The following is a 20,834-nucleotide window of genomic DNA, read 5'->3' as shown; positions in this document are numbered from 1 at the left end:
CCCCACTGAGGATTTGAAGTATAGTTTGAAAAGCAAAAAGAACAGATCTGGCCAGCTTTCCAAACTGACCTCAATAACAGATAAGCAGTTTTCAGACTACTACACTCTGCAAGTATGTACACAAGTTATATATGAACATATTTATCTGTATTTTTATGTGCTTCATTTTCCCTTTTTGTTTTCAGTTTCCTCTAGCATATAGTCCAGAAGCAAAAACTAGATGCCTTTCCTGATTTAGCAAAAGCACCCTTTCACAATTAATATCATAATAGTTTAGATATTATTTCTCCAGAATCCCTACCCAAAGGAAAGCAGCCTTTCTGTCAGCTTCAGTATCAATTTCTGCAAGTTTTGTAATCATCTTGGATGATTTGTGGGATCATTCCATCAATTCCTTCAGAAAGGAAGGATTTCAGCTTGCTTTCTGCACGCAGTACCTGACTCAAAGCTGCTGTTCACATCTTCAAGTTTCTTGCCTGTTTCTGGTATGCTTCCTGCTAGCACCTGGGGCTGCGATATTTTGCAAAACCAAGGTGAAAATCAGTATTGGCAAAGCCATAACCAAACACCAAGATTTGAAGGGATTACTAAAAATACACAAGATTCTGAACCAGGGAATAACAGCATTTTTAACAAAATTCAACAGATAAACTTTGCTGCAAATCAAAAACAATTCTGTTGTATCTGAGCCCATAATGACTATTTTGAATAGATATTTACTGCTGCCAATAAAGAAATTTTTTGGTAACTTTTCTGTTATTGGGAAGAGCTTGAATACAATCCAGTCCAAAAAAATGCTGACTTTCCTAAATAGGGGCTGTGTTTTTGCAATAAAGAATACTGGTCAATATACAAGTGAAGGAAAACTGAACCAGATGTCAGTAATAGGACCACAGAACGTTGCATTTGCCCAGAATCGCTATTTTAAACACACGATGTTGGTCTACTGGTTTGTGGGATAATACATTCTTGGCAGCCAGAAGGACTTTCGATATATTAGAAGGTTATCCTTGAGCAGGAAAAAAAAAATAAAAAGGGGAAAAAAAAGGGGAAAAAAAGAAGCAGAAAGGTAGAGAAAGGCCACTAATTCATCAAGCACCTTATAGCCGAAAAAAAATATTACTTATTCCGGAAATCAAAGAAAAGCCAATCTCAAAACAGAAGGCTTGGTTTTTACATTAATTTTCACTTTCTGCTTTATTCCCTTGCTACTAATACTTCATTGCACTTTGCATTATTTTTTTTTAATTTTTTTTTTTTAAGGGTTCTCCCTTCCATGCACGCTCCATTTCTGGGTGAGCGGTCTAAGGGAGAACTGGTGAGCTTCCACCTTGCAGCTCAAGCGCAGTCAGAACCGCACCCCCAGTGACCACACAAACAACTCAGACCCTGCCAAACCCAGTCCCCAAAACTTTTCACATTGGGAACTTTTCCTCACATAAGGACCCTGCTGCCATCCCTGGGATTATCGGAGGATGCTGTCCACGGGATCAGGCCCCGCTGTTCCAGAATTGCTACAAGCAGCCCAGGAAGCCATATGCACATATTAACCCAGGTCCCCATTCACTGCAAATTAAATACTTTCCCATCACTAAACCACCTTTTAGTTCAGAGTCACGGGGATTTGGGATTGTTTTTTTGGGGTGGGTTTTTTTCCCCCGCTCCTATTTAAGAAGCAGTTAAATCTGTATACCTTCCTAATATAGAAATAAAACTTCCAAGATGTACTTTGTATGTTTGGCAAACAATCACTTCCCTGTTTTACCATGTAGTAAATTTAAAAATCAACTCTGTTCACTGTTTTAACAAACCCTCCTCTGAAAGATAATTAAAACCACTTCCCAATATACAACCAGAGTTTTATTTTTATAGTCTATCTTCCATTATGGCATAATCCTTTCTTTTTTTTTTTTTTAAAAAAAAAAACAACAGTGAAATATACAAATCACGCAAGACGGAAATATGTACATTAAATGTACAGAACAGAGGAAAGGACATAGAAGATTTACATATCTGAATGACAAGTAAAATATTTTACATTAAATAGTGTTTTTATAGCTAGGATCATGAGACTCAGTTCTGCTGAGACAAAAGTCACTAGAAAGGAACATGAGGTGATTCAGCAACTGGAAAAAAAAAAAAAAGATCATGGTTTTTGTACAATAAAAACCAAAGTGACATATTCAATGAATTAGTGCTTTATTTATTTATCTTACTTTAAAGATATTCTTTGCAAACATCTGAAGATGAGGGGTAAATATGTCCTTGTACAATAAATTAAGAGCAATAAAGCGCCATTTAAGAAGCTGATAAATGACCAAGATGAACTTAATGATACAGCTTAAAGGCTCGTGAAAAGTCAAGGCTTTAGTACAACTAGGCTAAAGTGAAAGATTTTCCTCACTTGGTACTTGCAAAACACTTTACCTTGTTGGATGGGACCGAGTTGGAAAGAGGCATCTGAACCAATGATGAAATCCTGTGTAACTACACAGTGTTGGGGGGAACGCGTATTGTTCAACAAATAACAATTTCCATTTCAAAACCTGAAAAGCAAGGGCCACATGCAGCACATTTTGGAGTTGGAAGGGGTCTCCTTTCAGCAAAAATCAGTAATGCCCTTAACGTGAGAGTGGAATACATGCAACCTCCAGACTGGTATCAATTCAAGTGCAGGGTGCTGCCTCTACCAACCGCCCAAGAAAGTCTTAAAGATGGGAAGAGGCTTACTTTTTTGTGATTACCCTTACAACTTCTGAATAATAAAAGCTTTTAAAAAATAATAACAAAAAAAAAACCAAACCCAAAACAAAACCACCAGAAGGTTAGAATCAATCTAAAAACCTGAAGAGATCTGAAAAAGAAAATGGGGGGTGAACTGCCCCTGCAATTTAGATGGTTTATTATTTCTTAGATCATTAAAATATATATGTACAAAAAGCTTTGAAATATCAAGACACCAGCAGACCACAGTTCTCCCATATATATGTAACTGCCCAAGTATAGTCTGAACAGTTGTAGTGTATATCTGCAATATATTATCTAAAGCATGTGTATTAAAGACATAGGATGATAAATTTGGTATTGCTGCAACATTTTGTTGAACTACAATAGTCAGTTAATGTTATTAAAATATGAAACTATTGTCTCCTTCAGTGAAAGCATTCCCAAAATCTGCGAAAAAAATAAAAATCAATCATTCCAAGAGTGGATATCTAATGATTTATTTTCTCACATAAAATTAGAAGAGTTATTTGTCAAGCTGTGTTTTGAAAGACAGCCAGCTATTACACCATTTTTGAGGCATTTTCAAATCTGGGGAATTCTATTTTCTATGGGCTTTCCAGGCTGGGAGACCAAACCCGTTTGCAAGCATCGCAGCTCTCCTCTGCCTGGCTACAGCGCTCCACACTGCCTGCACCGCAGCCGCTCCCCACACTCGGCAGCGGCGAAGTGCTGCTCTGCAAGATGAGACACTCAAACGTCATGATTAGCTAAGAAGGCCAAATTCAGCCTTGAAGTATCTCTTTATTATTTGTCAAGGCAGATTTTTTTTTTTATTTTTTTTTTGGTCTTGTTAGGTTCTGGAACCAGACACGGCGATTCAGGAATAGCACAGCTGAAGCCTTTACGATCCTTTGCTCTTCACCCTCCGATGACATTGCGTACCTAAAGCGGGCACATTCAGATCTGCAACTGACACCACACCTCGTGATGGATATACCCCTTACTTACAGAGCCCTAAATGTACTGAACAGCTTTATATACCTTATTCTGATAACTTCTAGCATCTGAAACTAAAAGTCATGGACAGGTCTGTGTTCCTCGCATCCATAAGGATTGTTCTAACATCCCAAGCACATTACATGGTTGCTCTGCCTACTGCACATGTATTACGTCCCATGGGACTAAGTTAGGATATGTTGGATTTTACCCTCAGACTACTCTATTGTTTTTAAGAAAAGTCAATTTTTTTTAACTTTGTAAAATAAATATTCTCAGGTTCTCCCCCATTATTGCCGAAAATATAAGCCGCACACAGTTCTGGGATGGACGCAGAGAGGGTTTCCAGGCACTTCTCTTTGCAACCGTTATATTTTTCTTTTTTCTTTCTTTTTTCCTTCCCCCTGCCACCCCCCCCCTTTTTTAAAAAAAAAAAAAAAAAAAAAAAAAAAAGACGACAACTTGTTGGACTCTATAAATAAAGTGGATATAGTCCTGTGGGAAGGGAGAGGGGCCTGCACCCCTTGCTGGCAGGTGGCTGCAGTTCCTCTCAACTCGTCCATCCCCTATTTGCACACAAATTGGTCCACAATCTCTGTGCACAACTTGCATTTCACGTAGCAGCACCAGTGGAACTTGCAGTGGCAGCGCTCTCGCTGCACCGTCTTGAACTGGTCGTACCCCCGGCCACAGCACATGAGTTCACAGCCGTCCATGCCCTCCGAGGTCTTATTGCAAAGGCGGCCCTGGGTGCCCAGGGACCCAGTGCTCTCATTGCGCACGCAGTAGTCAGGGCTGGGATCGATGTAGACCAGGTCATGGATGGTGGGTGCGTTAAAGCGGCTGTTCACTTGCACCAGCTTGCCCCGGCTGTTGAGTTTCATGGCGGCAGCGCTATCGTATTTCTCCTTCAGGGCATCGCCTACCTTGCGGAAATCGGCAAGCTGCAGCCAACAGGTCTTCAGGCTGCAGGAACCAGAGACACCGTGGCACTTACAGGCCACATCAGCCAGGTTGTACACAGTCTGGAGGAGCCAGGGAGAGAAAAGAAAAGTGGCAATGAAGCATCAGCATGGCTGTGAAAGCATTTATTACCCTTGTTTCCTGCCCTCCGTCACATTCTCACTTGCCCCTCCACAATATTCACCTTAGCATCCTCTTCCCTCCTGCCATGCGGTGGGAAGGAAAAGCGAGCCAGCTGACACACGTGCACCTCCAGCACCCCTGTTAGCCGGGAGGAGGAGGGGATTGCTCTCACCAGCCTCTCCCACCACAGAAACAGCCGCAAAAGCACACACACAGCCCAGACAGCAGCATCAGTCAGGCTGCAGTCAAATTTTAGGAATTTGCTCTCACGCCAGCAAAGGATTTTGCTGTTTCATTGAGAAATGTAAAACATCCTTTTATTTTCTATCTGAGTTACTCTCTCTATTGATCTCTGCTTGAGGCTGCAATTAGGGAAAGAGTTAAGATTCCTCTCGCTCCTGGCTTGGCTGCAGCTGATTGTCTACTCTTGGCTCAACATCCTCCTCCTATCCCAAATACTGCTCTGCAAGAGAGACTTCATCCAAGAAGAAACCCCCAAACACCTATGGGTGGGAGACGGCGCTACATAGCAATATCCTCTTTACAAAGCTTTGGCAGGGAAACATCAGTCATTTGCCCTGTACAAATAGAAATAAGAGTCAGTGTTGACACTGCCCCAAAAATCCTGGGATCTGACACATTAGATGATACTGTAGACAACTTCCACCCAGCAGTTACAGAGAGTCTTAACAGTGCCAAATGGCACTGCAAAGATGAGGCTGAGGAAGGAAAAAACCTGCTTGAGTCTCCATAAGCAACTATGAAAGCATTGCTTTTCTCCTTGTTAATAGTAAATTGGCCTATCCGTTGCTTTCGGACACCCTCCTCTCATATTTAAATACTATTAATTTTCAATTATCTTTCATCCTTCTTCACCTTTGAACACAAGCGTAAAGTCTCCAGCCAACTACTTCTGGTGCTTCAAGCTCTAGGAAAATAATGATTTTGGCTCTTCATATTCAGACTATTATAAAAAGAAAAGTTTACACCCATTCATTTCAGGCATTTTCAAGATTAAAGAAACCATAAAGACATGCTTAACCACAGAAGACCATGTTTTCTAATACTATGGAGGAGCTTTTCACATCCTCTTTAAGCAAGGGAAGAAAAAAATGTCAGAACAATCCTGCAGTATGAGTCCAGCCTGGAAAGCCCAGCACGTCTCTCTTCCCTCCAATTCACACTGTCTTGGTTGGAAATACAAACTAATAAAATTCTGTCCTACAGAGAACCCACTCTTAATGAAACAACACGGAGGGAAACGCAACACACTTCACTCCCAACCCTCCCTCACTGGGAAGGCAACATGGCTGTCAGACAACCAGAGGCAACACAAATTCACGTGCTCCCCACCCACCTACGCCCTGTTTGCAGTTTTCTCTTTTTGAGCAGTGACACGGAGACAAGCTTTGATGGCTGGTCACCGCCCAGACTGCTACACGCCCTGCCGAAGCAGGTCCTTCCCAGAGGGAGGGATGCAGGCCAGGACAGAGGGATGTGCCGTCCAACAGCCACTTACTCTTCTCCCGGCCTCGTTGTTGTGCAGGTTCATCATGATGCGGGCGCTCTCGTAGGAGCCTCTCTGGTAAACTCTCTCACGCTCCCGAGCGTCAACAAACTCCTTGGCGAAGCGGTATCCATATTCGATGTTATCCCCGCAGCCACCCCAAAGCCAGTCCCGGGGCAAGTCCTTGGGCCGCGCTGCCCGGCTGCAGCCGCAGGAGGACAGCTCGCCCTCCCGGCAGGCCCGGCTCATGGCGTTGACCACCCCGGCCGCACTCACTGCGTAGGTGAACGCCGTCTCCCGGCTGCCTGCGCAGAAAGACAAGCGGTGTTAGGGGAGAGCCCAAGCGCACCATGCCCTGCCCACCCCTCAGCCGGCAGGGCAAAGGCTCTCCAGGAGCCACCAGAATTCATTCGCCTACTAAAAGGCAGAGTAACCCCGAACCATGCGCCTCAAATGCCTTTGCTCTGAAAAAACCCAAGCAATCCCAATCAATCAGAGCACGTGAGGTGCCTGCAAAGAGCAGGAGTCACTTCTCATCCATGTTGGCAAAAGGCTGGGTGGGGGAGCGGGGCGGAGGTGACTCGGAGCTGGAGTGTGATGCCAGCAGGGCCAAAGCAACCCTGCCTGCATGTCAGGGGCGGAAAGGGAAACAGACTCCCTCCTTTCAGAGAAAAAAAAAAATAAAAAATGTTAAATACAACTTTTAGAAGTCTGGTTCTTAAATTGCTACTTCTCAAACATGATTTATGCACTTCACCCACTTGTTCCAATTTATTTAAAGTTACAGAATTTTACAAAGCCTCCTGGTATCAAAAGAAATGTGCAGCAGAATAGCACACAACTTTTCACCCTACACATAAACCAGGCACTTCTGTAGGGGGCTATTTAAAACTAAAAACAACCTGTGCTGTTTAGTGTCCACCACTCCAGCTCATGTGAATATGCAAGTGATGTCGTATGTGAAGTCCACGGGCAATCATCTTTACAAATTACAGGGAAGAAAAAATCCTTAGCACAAGGCCGCTTTGAAGGTTTTCTCCTGCATCTGGTGCCCTTAATTGGAAGTTGAAAACCTCAAGTTTCAGACTTTTGGAAGAAAAAGTTACAATACCCACAATGCAAGGTATGGCCACGTACCATCCACTTGAAAGTATCCAATCCCACCTTTACTTAAAGCTTGACTTCCCCTACCCCATTTCCAAGAGTGTCACAAGTTCTGACTACAACTAGAAAAGCTTTCAAACAAACAAACAAACAAACAAACCCAAAACACAAAGGCTGCACCAGAGAGCCCATTTGAACTTTGTTCTTCATCTTAGAAGACAGCATCCCACTGGGTCTTCTCCAAAAAAGACTTCCAGAATGACAGAGAATAGGCTAATTTTTTTTTCTACTTATATGAGTTACATTTTAGTCCTAATCTTTAGTTCAATCAATATATCAAGCTTTTTTTTAATCTTGATTTTGTAAGATTTTTCTTAGGGAACTGCATGTGCCTTTGAAAAATTAGGGCTTTAAGAGGTTGCTTTTTGGACATGTCATATGTACTTAGGCAGCAACATTTTGAGGCAGGAACTCTTTGTACAAGACCTACCTCAACAAGTCAAACCTAATAGGAGCTTTTGAGCACTTCTGGAACATAAATAATTTGCAGTCTGGTCCATATTTAACATCAAGATGACACCACGCTCAGAGCAGCTTTGTTAATATAACAGCTGTCATCCACTCAATTAATTTTAGTAATAAATGCTGGTTAAATGGGAAAAATCAGAAGTCTTATGTTGGGAAAGATCAGGTTTAGGGAAGATGAGAAGCGCTTTGCTCCCTTACTTAACAATGATCTATTCTCACAGACACCTGCTCATGGAAGTATTTACATGAATTATGGGTATAAAGGGTTACAGGAGTAGCCTTTTCAGTTAAAAAAGATCTGGCTTTATGCAGTGACTTATGCCTTGCATTTACTGCAAAGTATAGCAGGGGGAACCACATACAGATTTTATGTTCCCATTTGTTCTGTAATACACGTTTCTGCATTAATTCCTTAAGCAAAATTTCCACTAGATTGAGAGGAATGAAACATGGTCTGCTCTGGACCACAGGACTTGCCTCTTCCATTCTGTTTTATTCTTTTTCATATTTAGTTAGCTCATGCTTTCACATGGTTAACTATACCATTTATTGTAGGATTTAAACCCATAAAGCTATAAAGCTGACCCTTTTTTTTTTTTTTTTTTTTTACTAGTTCTCATTATTATCAATGATGGAGCATATTTTAACAAATTTATTCTTAGTGGGAAGGAGAAGGTAAGGCTGGGGGACAGAAAGGAGAGTTGCCCCCCACATTCCCTCCTTGAACATTTAGGTGAATTATTCAATAGCATCAGCTGCTGAAGTAGATTTCAAGCCCCCGCAGGTTGCAAGCCAACACCGCCTCTACTCTTCAACCCCAGGAACACATTAAGAGTGATGATTCCACATGGAAGAGTTACTCTGAAATTTTTATATATTTTTTTTTAAGTCTTTAAGCACAACTGTGCTTTCCTTCACTGTCAAACATATCTGTCTTTTCCCACAGCCCAGCATTTCTCTCTATTGTAGCCATGGCAAGGAAACACACATTCCAAACACGTTTGAGTCCCTTCTCTCCCATATATATAAAACATAGAAATGGAACTGTTCAATATACACACACTGTAGGAAGCCACCCACAGAGCAAGGAGCTGAGCTTTACACTTGATATGAGTAAGTCTGCAAGAACAGAACATTTTTTTTTTATATACCTGAACATAAGATACAAAATGTTCTTTGTCTTGTATTTGAAAAGCATTCAACGTCAGGCAGCAGGCATGAATAAACCGGACCCCAACCACACGGAGCTGTTGGGGGAGGATCCAGTTATTTTATTTTATGTTAGCACTTCTCAGCTCTTTGCAAAGCCCGGGCGCAGCCAGCCCGGGGCCAGCCACAGAGCCAGGAGATGGCGCAAGGCAGTGAAGGCAGAGAGGACCATGGCCTGACCTGAGCACCAGCAGCTGAGGAGAGCAGCAGAGAACACAAGCCCTAAAATTCTGCAGTTCAATAAGCCACAGAGCAAGCTTCCAAACCCAACGCTAGGTTTACTTGTACAGCTTGAGCTAACTTTGCAGGATAAATCCTGGAAGAAAGGCTGTCCATTTATTCACTGGGGTAATTACTGTGCTGTCCGTCAGCGCTTTGCCCGGGCGTTCTCCTGCACACCGCCAGCGCCAGCACGTCGTCAGCTGAGATGACAAAATCCTGCCCAGCTACGTGCCTTCAGAGCCTGACTACCATCTTCTCACATTGGTGAGAGCAAGGAGTATCTCACAGTCCCTGACCAGCCAGGGTACGGAGGGCTGACGTAAAGCTGCAGCCAGCTCTAAACCTATCCACTTCTTCCAGTCCCAGGAACGGCATCTGGTCATGGCTGAAGGTCAGCACCAAATAATACAACTGTTACCCACAACACCTTTCTTGTTCTCAGTGAATACCCTCTTTAGGCTCTTTAACTCTTGAATATGGCTATTAACCTTGCTTCCATTTGCAATTAGAATAAGTGGCTTAATTACATGATGAATTGCTGTGTAGACATCAGCTAATACAGTCATATTCAGCAGAAGGGTGCGGCAAAGTTATTTAACTTGAAAGAAACAACCTTTAAATAGATCTGTCATACTCGGGGAGGGCAGAAACTTCTATTCCAGAGACATACACCACAAATCACGGGCCCAATCCCGCACGTTTCTTCACACCAACAGGCCCCCTTGAGCTAATTTTCACTTGCTTGGATAATAAATAAGGGCTGAAGGAGGAAGGCCTAAATTTTAAACAGATTATTTTTCAGACATTTGTTAGATTCTTATGAGAACAGAAAGGTGTACAGAAACAGCTTTCTTTCACGTTTCAGGTGCTTTTAGACTTTTGCTCGGGTAGGGTAGAAATCCAAACTCCAGGGCAGGGGTTAACACTGTGCTTGCAAGAAGCCTAGGAAAGGTGTTTATCTAAAATCAGCTGTTCCAGTTACATACAATTTATGCAATAGATTTTTTTTTTCTATTTGTCTGACAGTCTCCAAATAAAAACTGCTTTTAACAAAAATTGAGACCAAAAGTAAATTGATGTGTTCCTTCAACCTGAACTGCAGTTAGTCCATTTACAGGTAAAACCTAGCTTGAATCTGATTTTAAAACTTTATTTTTTTAAAGCAGGACAGAAAAACACTGACATAAAAGCTTTACTTTACATCTCCAACTAAAAAGCACTGCTGAGTTTGTCAGTGTACTGATCACTACATAAAAGATCACAACTGTCACCCAGCAAAATAAATAGGTGTTTTTCAGTTGCTGACACAGAATCAGCAATCTGACTTGGAAAAGTCAGATGAAGGTTTCACCATGGACACAGTGCAACAGCACTGGTTAAAATTTTTCCAAGGACTTTAAAATACAACGAGGTCCCTAAACGACAGGAAAGGCAGGCAGCACGTGAGCATTGGAGAAGCACATTTCAATGAGGATCTGATAGGGAAAGGGCTGGGTGCCCACCAAATCATAGTAAGATGTTAAACTGGAATCTCTTCTCTCTTAGCAGCGATGTGATTACACTAAATGCGAGTTATAAGGGCAACCACACGTTTTGTCCTGACAGAACTGATCTCATAAAATTTACCCTGCTACATTACTTTTAACACAAACCCACCTTTCTCAAAAAGAGAAAAAAGTTATGATATCTGGAAATAAGCAAAAAGGAATTGCCTATAAATGCTAATAGACAGAGCAGCAATCTTCAGTTAACCTCCAGACCAAGAGCAATTTATTATGCAGCCGCTAACTTTGGAACTAGACATGGACATCTTTAATTTTACAAGACACTGCTGTTTTCAATTTTCTTAGGTTGCCTTCATTTTGTCTCAGGTTTTTTAAAATGAGATTTCAGGGCCACATTTTCCTTTCTCCTCTATTCCCATATGCAAATATCTATTCCTACTTTGTTTTCCAAGACACATGGCTGGACAGTGGTGGGAAATCACCTCCAGCTAAAAATAATTCAACTCCTTTGCCAACTTTTAAAAACACTTGATTGTATACAGTACTTAGTAAGAACCTGGCAAGAGATTCAAGTGCAGAACAGTATATGCCATACATATCCTTAGACAAGAGTTTAATCATAAAGATGTTGCTTCCTACCTATCTGCATGACTCTGCCAAAAACAGAGTTGTTGTCCACAGTGCTGCAATTCCATCTTCTATGTCTGAACTGATACTGGCACTCCTTAATGCCCGTCTTGGCACCCTCTCCAATGAACTGCATATGGTCCTGATACAATTGGCAGAGTTTCTTCTGTCCTTGGGAAAGCCCTGCTAGCTGGCTACATAGTGGCTGGGCTCCTATTATATATACCTCTGACATCTGAACAGGGTTCATGGGGTTCATAGGGTTCATCCCTAAAGACCTGCATAAAGAAAGACTTGGATTAATAAAGAAAAGACTAAAAAAAAAAAAAAAAAAAAGTCTATAAAATCCAAACAGAAGTGTATATTATACATGACTACACAATTACTGGTTTTGCTAACAGGTGAGAAAAAATCCACTTAAATATGAAAATTTTGTGTTAAGGACAGCACAGAAGAGAAGTTACTAGTTCTAATCCATGTGGTTATCACCATACGTTAGAGACTGAAGACGCAGAATTTAAAGACTTGCATCTAGGCAGTCCTTTACCAACGTAAATGGACACAGTAAAAAGAACAGAAGCTCCAAACAACTGCAAGGCCAGAAAAATAAATAAAGCAAAACCGAAAGAAGTCCCCCAAACCCCAATTTATTTTTACACACATTTTAGATTTAAGTCTGCATTTTTCAATCTGTTCTACTATAAACAAATAGAGAAACCTTTAACAAGCCAGAAGTTAGAAACTTGCTACAGACTACTTCTAGCTTCTGCCGAACTACACACAAAAACAGAGGCAAGTATATTCACTGTAAAAAAATAAACAAATTGTTTTCTTAATTCTTAAAGTGCTCTCCACCGGATACATTTCAATTAAAAAGTGTCATTAATCCGAAAAGGATCACTTGAAACAGCAGAGAAACACCTATTTCAAGAACTCCCAGTGTCATACACTATATAGAAAGAGGTAATTTACCAAAGCAGACATTTAAATGTAATTCTTTGTAACAAAATATATTTACAAACATTTAAGTTACAGAAAAGTACAGACTGAGATGGAAATAAAAGTTTGTAATTGTAAATTAGCATTCTTTCATACATGCAAAATTTCTAATCTAAGGGAGTTGAAATGACTCTTTCAAAAGAAAGGTAAATCTAGTAATTTAAGGACGATCAAATCCATAGAGAATCTACTGTACAGCATTCTAAAAAATGAATTTTACAACACGAGATGTTGCACATTTACACCTATTTGAGAGACCCGTTCATTTTACTACACAACGCATTACAACTAAAACATTACTCCCCTGCCGTCTCGTTCCTGCCGTCCTCCCTCAGAAACAAAGTACATCAGAAGCAAACAGACATTTAATCAAGCAAATCTTGCCACCCCCTTTTAAAATCAAGTCGATACAAGATGCTTACCACCAAGAGCTGGCTTCTATTACAACCTGGGTAAAAGAGCAGAAAATGGCCAGAGCCACTATGAGGTACTGAGAAGCCATTGTACTGCCAACTGTCCCCAAAGCACCTCCTTGGATTAATACTGCAGTGGATTTCTAGAGGGGGGAGAAAAAGGATCAGATTGTTTATTGCTTCTCAGACCATTTTCGAGCATTCAAGTTTAAACAACGGAAGTATCCGGGCCCCTTTTAACTTGACTCTGACTCGCCTGCCCTTCTCCCCGCCGAGGCTTTGCTGCCAGACGAGGCACGTCGCGGCTCCCGCTGCACCGGGCAAAACCCACCCCCGCACCCCCCCCACCCACCCCCCCCCCCGCGGACACCGCCTTCCCGGGGCGGCCGCCTGCCCCTCGGCCCCGCCGCTCCCCGCACCCCGCCCGCGGCGGCTTTGCCGGACACGGGGGACCCCGTCCCCACACCCCGCCCGGCCGCCCCCGCTGCCCCGGGGCTACAGGCGACCCGCGGGTCCCGGGCCGGGCATTACCCCATCGCTCCCCGCTGCGGAGCCAGCATCGTGGACACGCAACGCTCCCGGCTGGCTAAAGGCGGCTTCAGGTTTGCTAAGCGAGCCCGAACGGGAGAGGGGGGAGGCCGGTGCTACGAGGGGGTCGGTGCCTCGAGGGAGGGGGCCCCGGCGGCTCCCACACGGGGACGATGCGGCCGGTCCTCGGTCCTCGCCCCTCCCCGCCGGCCGGGGAAGGCGCTCCCCGCTGCCGCTAAACCATCTCCCGCAGCCGCCGCGCTGCGCCGCCGCCCGCTCGCCGCGATCGCCGAAGCCCCACCGAGCTCCGCGCTGGCGCGGCGGTGACAGCCCCGACGGCAGCCGCCGGGCCCCGCCGGAGTCGGTATCGGCCCGGGGAGGTACCAGGAGCGGGAAGGAGCGGCTCCGCGTCCCGACCCGGCCCCTGCAACGACCGGGCTGCCGGCTGGGAAGTCAAACGCTTCCCCCGGCAGGTCCCACGATCCCCGTCTGCGTCCTCACACGGGACTTTCTCACTCGCTAACCAGTGCCATTCACGGTTTTTTATTTCCCCTCCCCTCGGAAGGGGAAAAAAAAAAAAAAAGAAAGAAAGAAAAAAAAAAAATAACATTTCGACACTTGGGGGCTCCCTATTCATTCTCAAAAAGCCCTTAATGCTGAATTGAAGGTGCTCTTAATTCTAATTTATTTCTGTTTGCAAAGGGTCGGGAGGAGAGCGCTGACGGCAGCGCCGCGGCGGGACGGGACGGGACGGGACGGGACGGCGGGCTGCCACCACACCGGGCCCGGCGCGCGGGGCAGCCGCAGCCCCCCTGGGGACCCGCGCGCGTCGCTCACCGCCACCGCGCTGGGGCTGCAGCCTCCCCCCGGCCCTGGCCGCCTCCTGCCCGGGGCAGCCCCCAGCTCCTCACTGCCGGGGCTGGGTGTCTGGGGTCGGGCTCCCGCAGCAGAACGCGCCCGTCCGGTTGAGATGGGATCAATCCCGGGAAAGATGCGAAAGCCGAGGGCGTTGTACGCGAGGGACGAGGAGAAGCAAGGTGTGCGGCACCCTAGAGCCTACGCGCTGGGGTTTTGGCTTTCATCTGCTAGCTCTTAAAACGGTAACAGTAACAATACTAATAATAAGGAGTTGTCATGGAACTGCCTGAGCCCTGCGGAGGCTGGAGACGCCGGTGCCCAAGCGGGACCCCAACAGCTGCCCGGGCCAGCAGCCAGGCCCGCACGCCGAGCTGCCCCGACGGGGGGAGCGGCCGGGGCCCGCCGCGCGCAGAGGGAGCCGGCGGCCGCGAGGAGGGGGGGCGGTGACCCCGCAGCAAGACCCGGACGGCGGGGCCAAGCTCCCCTGGCCCGTTCAAAGGGCCCGGGTGCCCCCTCGGGGGCCTGGCCGTCGCCGCGCCGTTGCCAGCGCCGCATCGGGCCGGAGCGCCCCGAGCCCCAGCCCGGCGGCCCCCGGGGAGCTGTGCCGCCCCGCTCCCAACAGGGGGCGGCCTCGGCCGCCGGAGCCCCGGGAGGTGACGGGGACGGGCGGCTGCTGCCCCTCCGACGGTATCTCCCGCTCCTCATCATCGCCGTGATCGCCCTCCGCCTCCTCCTGCCAGGGCGCTGCGTGGCGAGGCGGGAGGAGGCACCTGCGCCCGGGGGCCCCGCGTTGGCCCGGCCTTGCCAGCCCGTCCCTTCTGCACGCAGCAGCTGACAAGCTGCCATCAAACCCGAACCAAAACAAAAAAAGCCAGCAACAACAACAAAAAGAACGACTGGCCGGCAGCACGGCAGCATGAGCTGTCAGGAACGTGGGGCACCATTTTCAACTTTGTAGGGCCGCGGAGATTGGTTTTTTTGGTATTTAATGCACCCCATGCGGAGCCCGCGCTCTTTGCTGAGATGAAAAGGGAGGCTTTTACAGATCCTGCAGCCGCGGGATCGCCTGTGATCTTGTTTTACACGGGGTGTCTGGAAAGCCTGCGAAGGCATCTGGTTTTCTGGGAGCACTACCTGCGGGAAGGCGGTATCCAGAGCCCCGGCTCCGGGGGGCTGTAAACCGCGGCAGCCTCCGCGGGAGGCGCAGCGGCTCCGCGGGGAACCCCCCGGCCGCCCCCTGCTCCCCGCGGCGGCTTTACATCCATTTCGGACGGGCGAGACCAGGTTTCGCGTTTGCAGAGACAGGCACGGGCAGGGTCCCCAGCCCAGCGCTCTCCTACCGGGGACGCGGCGGGGGGTGTTTGCCCGGGGGGTGGAAGGCGCACCTCCGTCCTCCCCTCCGCGCCGGCGGCGGCCGGGGAAAAGCCTGGCTTCTCGGTCCGCCTGAACTCCCCGTGACCCTCCGAGAGCAACCGATTTAGCATACAATTGACAATTAAAAACAAACAAACAACAAAAAGCCAACAGCCTTTCCAACATGGAGTCCTTGCAGCGCCAAAAGGACCCCGAGGAGCCGCGCTCCTCCGCTCTGACCCTGGCGGGACCCTCTGCAGATGCAGAGTGATAATCTCCAGAAACTTAGAATAAAATAAAGAAAAAAAAAAAAAAGGGGGGGGGGGGGGGGGCTGACTCCGGGTCCTCCGCTGGCCCCCAGCCAGCTCTCCTTAAAGGTACAGGCCACCATTAACGCCGACGTTGAGTTCCTCCATAGCGATCGTCCTCGGGAAAGTTTGGGAAGTTTGGAAAGATGTCTTTAAACTGGCATCAGGAGCCGCAGCCAGAAAGATGCACCGGGACGCGGCGGGCAGAGCGAGCCCCGCAAGTATCCCTGCGGCGGGCAGCCCCTCTTCGGGGGGAAATTCAAACAGAGGAGGAAAAAGGAAAATAAAAGGCGCTTTTTCCAAGCGGGGAGCAGCGCTCTCCGGGGTGGGTGAGAGCGCCGAGGTGGGAGCGCCCACGGCAGCCCGGGGAGGAGGGGGCCTCCCCGTGGCCGGGGACCCGCGCCCCGCCGAGGTGCAGCCCACCCTGCGCGCCCGCGGCGGCACCGCGCCCCGCCGGACTCACCTCCATTGCCGCGGGATCACCGAGCGGGAGCAGCCAAGTAATCCAAGCAGAGCAGGAGGGGAAAGGGCGAGGCGAAAGTAAAATCCTGGATCGCGGGAGCCGGGCGGTATCCTCCCAAGCAGCGGACGGCGGCGGCTGCCGGGGGAGCGCGGGGGCCCGCGGAGCTGGCGGGGGGCGGCGGGCGAGCGGGCGCTCTGTCCGGCGCAGGCTGAGCGTGTCCGACTGCGGAGCGGGGCACCAGTGCAGCCTTCTTTCCAAGGTCCATCAGCAATCGCAGTAATTAGGGCTTTCCACCACCAGAAGAAGAAGGAGGCAAAAAAAAAAAAAAAAAGCCAAGGAAAAAAAAAAAGCCAACCCAACACACGCACACAGCGCCCGTGGGCGTGATTGTGCGGAAGCAAATAAAAATCTTCACAAGCGGCAGCGAAAGCGCCGCGGGCGACGATCCGTCCCACCAGCCCAGGTGGTGCCGCCGCGGGGCTCCCTGCGCTCCCACCCGGCTCCCGGCAGCGCTGGGGCGGCCGGCGCGGCCCCTCCGCGGCTCGGCGGAGCGGGAGCGGGGCGCGAGCGGAGCCGAGCGGGCGCAGGGCTCCCCCCTGCCCGCCCCCCTTCACTTGCTTAAAGGCTGGGCGGTGCGGAGCCAGGCGTCCGCGGCTGCAGAGCTATCCTGGGGCCGGCTCCCTCCATTTTACACAGAGAAGAAAAAGCCCAACAGAAAAAGAAGTTTCTGCACAACCGGGGAAGGGGGAGGGGGGGCCTTGTGCACGCGTGTGTCTGTCTTACGGGGCGACTGATCCTGCAAGGCCGAGCAGGGGCAGGGGGAGGGGAGAAGTCCGGGGCTTCAGGAGCGGAGGCTCCCCCAATCCATCGCTGGCAAAGGCACCCAGCGCCCGGGAGCAAGTTACGCGCTGGAGAGCGAGCCGGAGCGGGCGGCGTCGCGCTACAGCCGACCCTTCCTCCTCGGGGCTCTGCCCCCCGCCCGCTGCAGCCGGCACGGCTCCCCCCAGTGTCTCTCCCTCGCTCCTCTTCACCCCGCCGCTTAAAACGGTTTAAAAAAAAAAAAAAGAAAAAAAAAAGAAAAGAAAGAAAAAAAAGAAAAAAGTTGCAGAGCCAACGGCAGCTGAAAAACTTTGTCGGCAGCGCATGCGCCCGGAGCCGACCTATTGCAGACTGGGCTGGATTTTAAAGCTGTACGGCAGCGAGCGGGACCCCGGTGCAGCCTCGGGGTGGGTGGGGGGTGTCCGGGCTCGACGCCCCGTCTCTGGGAGCGCGCCCGCGCCCCGCGCCGCTCGGCCCTTGTCGATGGCCAAGCCCGGCGTGAGACCCCGTGAGCACCAGCTCATCCCACAGAGCGGTGGCCCCTGCGCCCACACCGTCGGGAGCGAGCGCGGCCCGCCCTGTGCTATCGGCAGCGCCGGCCGGTTGTCCCGGGGCGGGGGGCACACGGTGATGTGCCGGGGGGGCCCCGCGGAGGCTCCCCCTCGCATACATGTGCGTGCAATGTGCGCTGCACATGGCCGGGCGGCGGGGCTGCGCCAGCATTCCTGGCGGGTGGCTCATTTGACAAGTCCTGTTTATCGCAGGCTCCGAGCCGCGACGGGCGGCCGCGTGTGCCGCTTGGCAGCGCCGGGGGACGGAGCGGGCTCGACGGTTCGCGTTCCTCCTTCTTCAGCGTCTTTTTTCCGCTGTAAATTTGGCAAGCTGTTGACAAAACCGCTTGGGTTAAATCGCAGAAGACCCAGTAAGAGCTCCAGGTGAGGAGGGCTTCGCTGACCCTTTGTACCTCGGAGCGCTTTCCCCTCTTGCACTCCTCAGCCAAAGGTTGTTTTGTGGCACCTCTCACATCTTACACGCACCCAAGCGCAGGAAATGGGAGCGTTCCCCCAGCCACGCCGTAACTCCGCATTATTTCCCTTGTATTCGCCTGCGACTGCGGGTCCACGGGGGGATGTGGGGGAGGGGGCACATTATCAAAGCAGCCCTGGGAAATCCAAACAGGCTGCGAGCGCTGCTCCGCTATCAATAAATGCATTCACTCCTTCAAAGCCATTCCAGTGCAAATAAAATCCCTTCAGGAGCCCAGCAGGGGAAAAGGCACATCTCGGCCGGCCCGAGCCCGCTCCACACGCGCCCCCGGGCCCCGGAGCTCGCCCGCCCCGACGGGACGGGGCGCTGCCCGCCAGGTAAGCGCAGCCTCCACCGGCTCCAGCGGCAGCTGCGCGCCCTCGCCCCGAGCGCCCAACAGGCAGCCCCTCTCCTCGAGGCCCCGGGCCCTCCGCTCCCCCCTCCGCCCAGCGCCCCCCGGCCGCCCCCGCTGTCGCTCTGCCCGGGGCGCCGCTCCCCGCCGAGCCCGACGGCGCCCGCCGCCTGCCCGGGCCGCAGCCGCGCTGCGGGGGCTGCCGGACGGGGGGACGCGGCTGCGGGAGCCGGGGAGCGGGGCGGGGGGCGCTGCCGAGCCAGGCGGGGGCGGCACAAAGGCCCCGCGGAGCCCCCCTCGCCCCCGGGGCAGGCGGGCGGGCAGCCCCGGCCCTGCGGCCCCCGCCGGCACCTGCCCGAGCCCGCAGCAGCGCTCCCGGCGGGTTTGTTGACCCCCTAATACCCGAGGAGCCTTCCCGTGAGGAATCCTGGCAGCCCGGGCTGCCGTGCATCCCTCGGGATGGCAGGTGAGGAATTTATAAATTAGGTGTAGCACCAGGTCCGGGGAGCGGAATAAAGGGGTTGTTCGTTCCTTTTAGGAAGACCAACCTTAGTTTTATGCCTAGTAAATAATATTTTATTGCCTTTGGTTTACTGTGGCATTTCAATTATCCCCTTTAGGAGTCTGCAAACTGCGTGGGTTAAAGGTCATTTCTCAAATCACTAGAATTAGTAAAGAATAGCAGAAAACTGTAAAAAGGGGAGGAGCTGCGCAGTAAAACAAGAAAGATGGCCTGAAATAAACTAATAAAGAACCCAGAGCTGTTTACCTCTCTCATTTGTATTCCCAAATGATGTTTATCATCATGTAATTGCATAATGTCATCGGGCACAGGAAAAAGTCCGGCCCAGGCCCATCAATACAGGCAGGCAGGCAGGCGAGCAGGGCTGTTCACAGCAGCTTGGCAATAGGCGAAGCCAACACCACATCATTTTCGTTGCCGGGATTCCTAGTCCTTGCTTTTAAAAAGAAAACTGAACAGGGAATTTATAAATCACAGGCAAATTTTCAAGCTATGGCGCATAGAAGTGGAAATAAAGGGCAGAAATCCAAACATCCTGCAAGGCTTTAAGAATTTTAATTTCTTCTCGCTATTTAAAACAGCTGGGTGAAGCTAGGGGGGGCAGGAGGGAGAAGCATTGACAATGTTACAGGCATTCGTACTGCCCAAGCTTTTGTTTTCCAGCTTTGCTGGAAATGGCACTCTAACGTTAACCGGACAGTTGATCCACTGTGCTTTCCTGCCAATGCTGAAGTGTTTTCTGGACTAAAAAATAAAAAATGCTTGGAGTAATGTAATAGGAAGTGCAAGGATACTGTTGAATGTCCAAACAGCAGAACCCTGAACAGCAACACTGCTGAATTTTAGAGTTGAAGGTCTGCTATAGCGCTTCAATTCTCTGTAAGACAGAAATAAACTATTTCTGGTCTTTTAGATGGGTTTCTGCCATTTTTCTGCAGAGTAATGCATTTTAACAAAGGAGTGGTCACACTGAAATATTACACACGTGTGTTCATGTTAGTGTGTAGTGCTGTGCGATTTGTATCTTCACACCTTGGCCAATGGCAAAGATGCAGCCAGAGGCCGATAGGCATGGTTTTCCCTCATGAACCTGTTCGGGGAAGCAGAAGTTTTGAGGGAAGAAGGTACTTTCCTGTATATCTTTTTAGTTCATCATGGCATTTGAGTATATAATATAGGAATTATTACACCTACTGGACTGAACCTTTGTGAGGGCATAGCCCACCGGCAGCTGCTTTGCTATGACCATGCCAGTGCATCTGCGCGTATGCTTTTATAGGCGAGGGCCATACATAGTACCACAATGACCATTTGACAAAGCAAATACACCATGTTATTTTGAACATGTAACCTGCATTCTGCCCACCAGCACATCTACTCCAGGGATGACTTTTTAAGCTCCAAGGGACTTAGATATAACTGCCTTGAAATCATGTATGCACTTTCCTAAGGCTGTTTTCTTTCCTAAATTATGCTGTTGCATTCTTCTGCAGACCACCCTGTTATCCAAAAGATGGCTAAACTACAAAAGAAATGCCAAAGATGATGATTTTATGCCAAATCTTGCAATAGTTGTTATTTTCCTGTATCCTTGGCCACTAGAGACAAGAAATAGCATGGGAAACTCTTTAAATAATCATTTTGTATTTCTAGCTTGCCTGACTGCTGAAGAAACTTTGAC

At 48.9% G+C, this 20,834-nt stretch overlaps 1 protein-coding gene across 2 annotated transcripts; it reads right to left on the bottom strand.

Annotated features, from left to right (window-relative positions):
- Positions 1 to 1,843: 1,843 nt before the first annotated feature.
- Positions 1,844 to 16,741, bottom strand: WNT5A (Wnt family member 5A). Of its 2 annotated transcripts, none has more exons than XM_040593162.1 (5): positions 16,434 to 16,741; positions 12,933 to 13,066; positions 11,524 to 11,789; positions 6,329 to 6,621; positions 1,844 to 4,748 (listed from the first exon to the last, which is right to left on the bottom strand). In XM_040593162.1, exons 1-5 carry the CDS (start codon positions 16,437 to 16,439, stop codon positions 4,290 to 4,292), a joined length of 1,158 nt encoding a protein of 385 aa, XP_040449096.1. In that variant the 5' UTR covers positions 16,440 to 16,741; the 3' UTR covers positions 1,844 to 4,289. The 2 variants fall into 2 exon arrangements, with proteins under 2 accessions (XP_040449096.1, XP_040449098.1); XM_040593164.1 differs by lacking the exon at positions 16,434 to 16,741 and adding an exon at positions 13,455 to 13,904.
- Between the last annotated feature and the right edge of the window lie 4,093 nt (positions 16,742 to 20,834).

The sequence above is a fragment of the Falco naumanni genome, chromosome 4 (genome assembly GCF_017639655.2).
Source record: "Falco naumanni isolate bFalNau1 chromosome 4, bFalNau1.pat, whole genome shotgun sequence".
Classification (NCBI taxonomy): domain Eukaryota; kingdom Metazoa; phylum Chordata; class Aves; order Falconiformes; family Falconidae; genus Falco; species Falco naumanni.
The sequence above is the reverse complement of the archived record's forward strand: the minus strand, read 5'-3'. Positions and strand labels throughout refer to the sequence as shown.